Source organism: Delphinus delphis, chromosome 2 (assembly GCF_949987515.2).
Source record: "Delphinus delphis chromosome 2, mDelDel1.2, whole genome shotgun sequence".
Taxonomy (NCBI): Eukaryota; Metazoa; Chordata; class Mammalia; order Artiodactyla; family Delphinidae; genus Delphinus; species Delphinus delphis.
The window spans coordinates 88,455,379-88,464,759 of NC_082684.1; the positions used below are offsets into that span (position 1 = coordinate 88,455,379).

Here is a 9,381-nt window from a genome sequence, read left to right on the forward strand (position 1 = left end):
GCAAGCAAGAACAGATGGGCAGTGTAAGTACAGAGATATAGGAATCCCAAGAAAGAACCAAAAAGAAATGCTACAGATCAAAAAACACTGTAACAGAAATGAAGAATGTCTTTGATGGCTTACTAGTAGACTAAACACCTCTGAGGAAAGAACTCCTAGCTTGAAGATATATCAATAGAAGTCTTCAAAACTGAAAAGGAAAGAGAACAAAGACTGAAAAAAAAAAAAAACCAGAATGGAGCATCCAAGGATTGTGGGACAAATACAAAAGGTGTAACATACACATAATGTGTATACCAAGAGAAGAACAGAAGAAATATTTGAGACAATTATGACTGAGAATTTCTCCAAATTAATGTCAGACACCAAACCACAGCTCCAGGAAGCTCAGAAAACACCAAGCAGCATAAATGCCAAGAGAACTATACTTAAGCATATTTTGAAATTATAGAAAATCAAAGATAAAGAAAAAACACTGAAAGAAGTCAGTTGAAAAAAAAGAGAGTATATCATTAAGCTGAAAGAACTAGTTACAGGACACACAAAATGAAAGATTTGAGGAACTAGAATGTTTGGTTCTTCAAAAGCAAAAGATGTGTATATTAGTAGTGATATATGGATGAATGAAGAGAGTTCTGAGAGATGAGGCTGAAAGATCTTATAAGGCCTTGTGTGAAATGGTAAGGAATTTAGACTTTGACTTATAGAATTCTTAACACTGGTATGTTTTTTCAAAAGATCATGCTGGTAGCCATTTGGATGTCAGGGAGATCAATAAACACATTGCTGTAATACTCCCAAGTAAGAGATGATGAGAGCTGATACTAAGTAGTTGTGAGGATGAAGATGCACTAGAACAAGGAGAATCAATAGGATTGGTTATTGAAGTGAAGGGCAGGATAAGGATGACTGTACCCTTTCCAGCTTGGGCAAGTGGGTCTGAGGGATGCCATTCATTCACTGACAGGAAGAGGACTAGTTCCAGGAATGAGAGTAAAGGGGAGAGATTATGGCTTAATTCAGGTGGATATGTTGACTTGGAGGTACCTGTGGGACCATCAAGTAAAGCAACTCACAAACCAACTTGGGTCTGAAGTTCAGGAGAGAAAAAAGAACTGGAGATAGATTTGGAAGTTGTCATTAAGTAAATGATCTGTTCAGTATATAGGTAGATGTTTGGGTACCAGCTCCTTAACAGTTTACTATGGCAAGTTAACAGACATTACCCTCCTGTGTTTGGAGGTTTTCACCAGAGAAAGCAACCAACATCCTCTGAAAAAAAAAGTCCTTTTGCTGTACTATTAAAGATGAATTATAAACTGGATAGATCATTGGTCTGGCATAGTTATGACTCCTATGTTCTTGGGGAAGTTCAGTGGATGTCATTGTAAGCATAGTCTAAAGTAAATGAATGAAGTGAAAATTGCTAATTTGTGTTTAATGATGAGTTGTCTTTACATCACTGAACTTCACTAAAAAATTAGTAGAATACTCTTTCCTGGTCATTTCTGCCTTCAAAACAGAAACTGACTTTGCCTGAAGTCACATACTAAGCATCATTAGTGTCTAAAATCTGAAAGAGATAATGTTTTTGTCCAGTTCATTCATGCTAAATATATTTGGAGTGACTCCAGACCAAGATAACAACAAAGGAGGCTTAAATTTCCCTCTTCCTATGGATGCACCAAATGTACAGCTACACATGGAGTAATTCCCTCTAAGCAAAATCCAGAAACTAGCTGAATGACTCCTACAACTGAGAAAATACCCACATTGAATTGGGTAGGAAAGGCTGAGAAACAGTCTCATCATAAAACCCACCCCTGGCACAGCACCATATAATGGAAGGAAACTCCCAACTCTAAGCTTATCCCTAAGCAGTGAAGGGTTTAGACTGAACATCTAGTACTCCAATTTAAGACTGTACTATGCCTACCTCCCCACCACCCCCCGCCTGCCCCACAAGGCTCAGTGTAAAGGAAGCAGTCAAAAATGTCCATCTCCCACTCTTTCCCTGGAAGGGGTTTGACTGCATACTTTCCAGCTGGTGCCTGAGGGTCCAGCTTCTAATCAGCCTGCATCTAGATGCTGGCTGCAATTCTCCTCTTTGGGACACTAAAGAGACCCACACTGAGACACATTATAATTAAACTGTCAAAACTAAGACAAAGAAAGCATAGATAAAGGCAGCAAGAGAAAAGCAACTTGTTATATACAAGGGAGCTCCCATAAGACTATCAGCAGATTTTTCTGTAGAAACCTTACAGTCCAGAAGAAAAGTGGGATGATATACTAAAAAGAAAAAAACTACCAACCAGTGCTTGGTAATGCTTTACCTGGCAAAGTTGTCCTTCAGACTTGAAGGAGAGAGAGTTTTTCAGACAAGCAGAGGTAGCTATACTTATATCACACAAAATAGACTTTAAGCCAAAACAGTAATGAGAAACAAAGAAGGTCATTATATAGTAATAAAGGGGTCAATTCATCAAGAGGATGTAACAACTGTAAATTTTTATGCACCCAACATGGAGCACCTAAATATATAAAGCAAATATTAACAGATCTGAAGAGGCAACAATACAATAATAGTAGAGGACTTCAGCATTCCACTTTCAACAACAGATAGATCATCCAGGCAGAAAATCAACAAGGAAACATCGGACTTAAACTACATGTTAGACCAGATGGACCTGACAACATTTACAGAACAGTCCATCCAACAACAGAAGAATACACATTCTTCTCAAGTACACATGGAAATTATGTTAGGCTACAAAGCAAGTCTTAATATATTTAAGAAGACTGAAATTATATCAAATGTCTTTTCTGACCACAATAGTATTAAACTAGAAATGAGTAACAAGAAAAAACCTGGTAAATTCACATATATGTGGACATTAAACAACGTGCTCCTGAACAATGGGTCAAAAATGAAATCAAAAGAGAAATAAAATATCTTTACTCACCACAAGGAAAAATCTGTAACTGTGTGAGTTGATGGATGTTAACTAAACTTATTGTGGTAATCATCTCACAATATATACCTATATCAAATCATTATATTGCACACCTTATACAATGTTATATGTCAATAATATCTCAATAAAACTGGGGGAAAAAACTTGAAAAAATATCTTGAGACAAATGAAAATGGAAACACAATATACCAAAACTTATGAGATGCAGCAAAAGCAGTTCAAAGAGGGGAGTTTATATTGATAAACACCTACGTTAAGAAAAAAAGAAAGATCTCAAACAACCTAATTTAACACCTCAAGAAAAAGAAAAACAAACTAAGTCCAAAGTTATAGAACAAGAGAAATAACAAAGATCAGAGCAGAAACTAATGAAATAGAGGCAAAAACAGACAACAGAAAAGTTTAAGGAAACTAAGAGCCATTTGTCTGAAAAGACAGACAAAATAGACACATGTTTAGCTAAGCTAAGAAAAAGAGAAGACTCAAAGTCAGAAATGAAAAAGGAGGTATTACAATTAATAAGACAGAAATACTAAGGATTTTGAGAAACTACTATGGAAAATTATATCCCAACAAATTAGATAACATAGAAGAAATGGATAAATTCCTAGAAATATACAACTGACTGAGACTGAATCATAAAAACATAGAAAATCTGAACAGAATGATTACTAATAAGGAGATTGAATCAGTAATCAAAAACCTCCCAACAAAAAAAGCCCAGGACTAGACAGATTCACTGGTGAATTCTTCCAAACAGTTAAAGAATAATTAATACCAATCTTCTCAAACTTTTCAAGAAAACATAAAAGGAGTGAACACTTCCAAATTCACTTTATGAGGGCAGAATTACCTGTTGCCAAAGCCAGACAGGGACACTATAAGAAAAAATTACAGGCCAGTATTCTTGATGAACATAGATGCAAAAATCCTCAACAAAAAATTAGCAAACCAAATTCAACAGTACATTAAAAAGGTCATACACCATGATCAAGTGAGATTTATTCCTGGGATGCAAGGATGGCTCAACATACACAAATCAATAAATGTGATATACCACTGTAACAAAATGAAAGATAAAAACCATATAATCATTTCAATAGATGCAGAAAAAGCATTTGACAAAATTCAACATCCTTACATGATAAAATTCTCAACAAATTGGATGTAGAAGGAATGTATCGCAACATAATAAAGGCCGTATATGACAAGCCCACAGCTAACATCATACTGAATTGTGAAAAGCTGTACACTTTTCCTCTAAGATCAGGAATAAGACAAGAATTACCACACTCACCACTTTTAATCAACATAGTATTGAAAATCATAGCCAGAGCAATTAGTCAAGGAAAAGAAATAAAAGGCACCCAAATCAGAAAAGAAGTAAAACTGTCTCTGTCTGCAGATGACATGATCTTATACATAGAAAATCCTAAAGGCTCCACCAAGAAACTGTTAGTACTGATAAACAAATTCAGTAAGTTGCAGGATACAAAATAAACATACAAAAATCATTTGTGTTTCTATACAATAACAATGAACTATTGGAAAGAGAAATTAATGAAACAATCCCATTTACAATAGTATCAAAAAGAATAAAATACTTAGGAATAAATGTAATCAAGGAGAGGAAAGATCTGTACACTGAAAACTATAAAAAAATTGATGAAAAGTGGAAGGGATAAATAAATGGAAATATACTCCATGTTTATGGATTAGAAGAATTAATATTATTAAAGTGTTCATAACCTAAGGTGATCTACAGGTTCAATGCAATCCCTATTAAAATTCCAATGGCATTTTTCATAGAAATAGAAAAAACAATTCTAAAATTCATATGGAACCACAAAAGACCCCGAATAGCCAAAGCAATCTTGAGAAAGAAGAACAAAGCTAAAGGCATCACACGTCTTGATTTTAAACTATATTACAAAGCTGTAGTAATCAAAACAGTATGGTACTGACTTAAAAATAAGCACACAGGGCTTCCCTGGTGGTGCAGTGGTTGAGAGTCCGCCTGCTGATGCAGGGGACACGGGTTCGTGCCCCAGTCTGGGAAGATCCCACATGCCGCGGAGCAGCTGGGCCCGTGAGCCATGGCCACTGAGCCTGCGTGTCCGGAGCCTGTGCTCCACAACGGGAGAGGCCATAACAGTGAGAGGCCTGCATACCGCAAAAAATAAAATAAAATAAACACACAGATCAATCAGACAGAATAGAGAGCCCAGAAATAAACCCATGTTTTCAACAAAGGAGCCAAGAATATACAATGGGGGAAAGGGTAGTCTTTTCAATAAATGGCATTAGCAAAACTGTATATCCACCTGTAGGAGAATGAAACTGGACTCCTGTCTTACACCATATACAAAAGTCAACTCAAAACGGATTAAAGACTTTAACATAAGACCTGAAACCTTGAAAATCCTTGAAGAAAATGTAGGGAGTAAGCTCCTTGACATTGTTCTTGGCAATGATTTTTTGGACTTGAAACCAAAAGCAAAGGCAACAAAACCAAAAATAAATAATTGGGGGATTTCTCTGGTGGCACAGTGATTAAGAATCCTCCTGCCAATGCAGGGGACATGGGTTCGATCCCTGGTCCAGGAAGATCCCACATGCTGTGGAGCAACTAAGCCTGTGAGCCACAACTACTGAGCCTGCGCTCTAGAGCCCTCGAGCCGCAACTACTGAGCCCACACGTCGCAACTGCTGAAGCCCGCGTGCCTAGAGCCCATGCTCCGCAGCAGGAGAAGCCACTGCAGTGAGAAGCCCATGTGTCACAACAAAGAGTAGCCCCTGCTTGCTGCAGCTAGAGAAAGCCTGCACACAGCAACAAAGAGCGAACACAGCCAAAAACTAATAATTTAAAAAAACAAAAAACAATTGGGACTTCATCAAACTAAAAAGCTTCTGCACAGCAAAAGAAACCATCAACAAAATGAAAAGTCAACCTACAGAATGGGAGAAAATATTTGCAAACCATATATCCAGTAAGGAATTAATATCCAAAATATACAAAGAACTTATACAGCTCAATAGCAAAAAATCCAAGTAATCCAATTTAAAAATGAGCAGAGGGTTTGAATAGACATTTTTCCAAAGAACTCAACCAAATGGCCAACAGGTACATGAAAAGGTGCTCAATATCACTAACTAGCAAGGAAATACAAATAAAAACCTCAATGAGATATCACCTTACACCGGTTAGGATGGCTGTCATAAAAAAGACAAGTGAAAAAAAAAAAAAAAAAGACAAGTGATAGCAAATGCTGGCAACGATGTGCAGAAAAGGAAACCTTTATACACTCTTAGTGGAAATGGAAAATGGTACAGTCACTATGGAGGTTCCTGAAGAAATTAAAAATAGAACTACTACCATATGATCCAGCAATCTTACTTCTGGGTATATATCCAAAGGAAACAAAGTCACTACCTGCACTCCCATGTTCACTGCAGCATTATTAACAGTAGCCATGGTATGCAAACAACCTATGTGTCCACTAGCAGATGAATGGATAAAGAAAATATTGTGTATGTATACAATGGAATGTTAGTCATCCTTACAAAAGAAGGAAATCCTGCTATTTGCAACAATGTGGATGAACAATTACACCAAGTGAAATAAGCCAGACAAAGGCAGATACTGCATGGTCTCACTTATATGCAGAATCCAAAAAAAAAATAACAAAAAAACCCCCTCATAGAATGGTGGTTAGGGCTGGGGCATAGGGGAATAGGGAGAAGCTGGTATAATAGTACAAACTTTCAGATATAAGATCAATAGGTTTGAGGACCTAATGTATAACATGGTGGCTATAGTTGATAATACTGTATTATATAGTTGAGATTTGCTAAGAGAATAGAACTTAAGTGTTCTCACCAAAAAAAAAAAAAAAAAAAAGTAAACATGTGAGGTGATGGATGTGTTAACTCAATGTTGGGAATCCTTTCACAGTATATGCATACCTCAAATCATCACGTTGTACACTCTCTATATATTACAATTTTATTTGTCAATTATACCTCCATAAAACTGAAACACATATACATATATACATACACACCAAGCCTGAGCTGTTTTCCTTTCTCAAGAGGAAAGTGGCTTTGGAGTACCATCTCACTATTTAGAATAAATTCAGTTCTAAATCATTACAAGGCATAAATGTTGCTTCAGTGATGTTTGGACAGGAAATTCCCCAAAAGACTACGGTTATGAACTGGACAGAGAAGCAGACACATTGTATAGGATTTCTTGCTAGTACTATCTTGGGCATGAATGAGAAAATACGCTTAATTCTGTCCTATTTATTGGTTGGCCAAAAAGTTCCTTCAGTTTTGAAGTAAAAATAAAAGACACATTTTCCATTTTCACCAAGAACTTTATTTGAACAACGTATTCACTGTTTTGTTCCACTGCCTTCTGCCATTTTTCAGGCAGCTTCATAATTCCGTCTTCCCAAAACTTTTTGAGCAAAGAACGGTCCCAGGTGCCTTTTATAGTCTTCCGGGGAATTGAAATGTTTTCCATTAAGAGAATTTTGTAAAGACTGAAATGAATGGAAATCCAAAGGTGCAATTGTCTGGTGAATATGGCAGATGAATCAGAACTTCCCAGCCAAGCTGTAACAGTTTTTGCCTGGTCATCAAAGAAACATGTGGTCTTGCCGTACCCTAATGGAAGATTATGCATTTTCTGCTGACTAATTCTGGATGCTTTTCTTTGAGTGCTGCTTTCAATTGGTCTAATTGGGAGCAGTACTTGTTGCAATTAATTGTTTGGTTTTCTGGAAGGAGCTCATAATAGAGGACTCCCTTCCAATCCCACCATATACACAACATCACCTTCTTTGGATGAAGACCAGCCTTTGATGTGGTTGGTGGTGGTTCATTTCGCTTGCCCCACAATCTCTTCCATTCCATATTACTGTACAGTATCCACTTTTCATCACCCGTTACAATTAGTTTTAAAAACAGAACGTTTTCGTTACATTTAATTAGAGAATCGCATGCAGAAATACGGTAAAGAAGGTTTTTTTCGCTTAACTTATGTGGAACCCAAACATCAAAGCAATTAACATAACCAAGCTGGGGCAAATGATTTTCAATGCTTGATCTGGATATTTTGAGTATGTCAGCTATCTACTACGTGGTATAACGTTGATTGTTCTCAATATCTCGATTTCATCACTATCAACTTCAACTGGTCTACCCAACCGTGGAGCATCGTCCAGCAAGAAATCTCCAGCATGGAACTTTGCAAACCACTTTTGACACGTTTGATCAGTCACAGCACCTTCTCCATACACTGCACAAATCGTTTTTTTTTGTTTTTTTTTTTTTTGCATTTCAGTTGCATTTACCTTTCTTGAAATAATAAAGCATAATATGCTGAAATGTTGCTTTTTTCTTCCATCTTCAATATTAAAATGGCTACACAAAAATTCACCAATTTTGATAAGTTCTTCTTTTTAATTGCATGCTGATATGACAGCTGTCACAATACAATCTAATACATTGTTTCGAATGAAGTTAAAGACAACTAAGTGCTACTAGAGCCATCTTATGGAAAAAACCGAAAGAACATTTCGGCCAGCCCAATATTTGGTCATTGTGATTGGATTCATTTATAAGTTTCTGTTTTTGTTTTCACCTGCTTGGTAGAACTTATTGATACATCTTGTTGCATTGTTTTTATCTGACCCACTATGTATCTCTCTGGCTTTTCATTTCAGTACCTCTCTGAATGGCACCAACCCTCCTTCTTTTCCTGGTCCCTGGGAAGATAAAGAGTTCAGTGCCATAGCCCTTGCTAAATGCTGTGACCTCTACACCAATGCTGTCTGTGCCTAAAGCTGGTGCATTTCCGTAACAATCCTGATCTGGATGGCTTTTTGATGGCAAAGCTATTTTCGTACTCAGAGTTCTCATTGTACAGCTAATTCACCTTGATCTTTAATAGTAAATGTAAAATATTCATTTTGGTTCACTGTATGTCAGTAATGAAAATTAGCACTCGTTTTTCCATTATTTGGCTGAACCAAATGAGAAATTCCTTATGGGCTCTGTCTGAGCTTAGAGTTGAAATAATAAATGTTACGATGTCAAAAAATGTCTTTCAAACCTTGCTTCTAGTTGCCATCTTAAAAATTATGTGATGTGTGCCAGAACTCTTCTATATATGTTTTGGTAAAACAAATATGGGAGGCAGGCACAGTCTGCCTTGGAGTTTGATGAGTGTCATTCCTCTCTGCCCCTTACTGAAAGAAGACGTATGCAGGCAAGTTATTCAAAATCTTGAACCAGTTTTCTTATCGTAAAGTGGGAGGAATGATGTTTGCCCTGTTCACTTCAAGATTATAATAATCAAAGCAGTGTGTGGAAGTTCTTGGAAGACGTAAAAAGT

General features: G+C 36.7%; 1 protein-coding gene across 1 annotated transcript in view; it reads left to right on the plus strand.

Annotated features, from left to right (window-relative positions):
- The window catches only part of SLC28A2 (solute carrier family 28 member 2), a 30,007-nt gene extending 21,173 nt beyond the window's left edge, over positions 1-8,834 (plus strand). Inside the window, exon 19 of the mRNA XM_060003578.1 lies at positions 8,711-8,834. Within this exon, the coding sequence (XP_059859561.1) occupies positions 8,711-8,828 (118 nt within the window). The 3' untranslated portion in view covers positions 8,829-8,834. The remainder of the gene's footprint in view (positions 1-8,710) is intronic.
- The last annotated feature ends 547 nt before the right edge of the window (positions 8,835-9,381 follow it).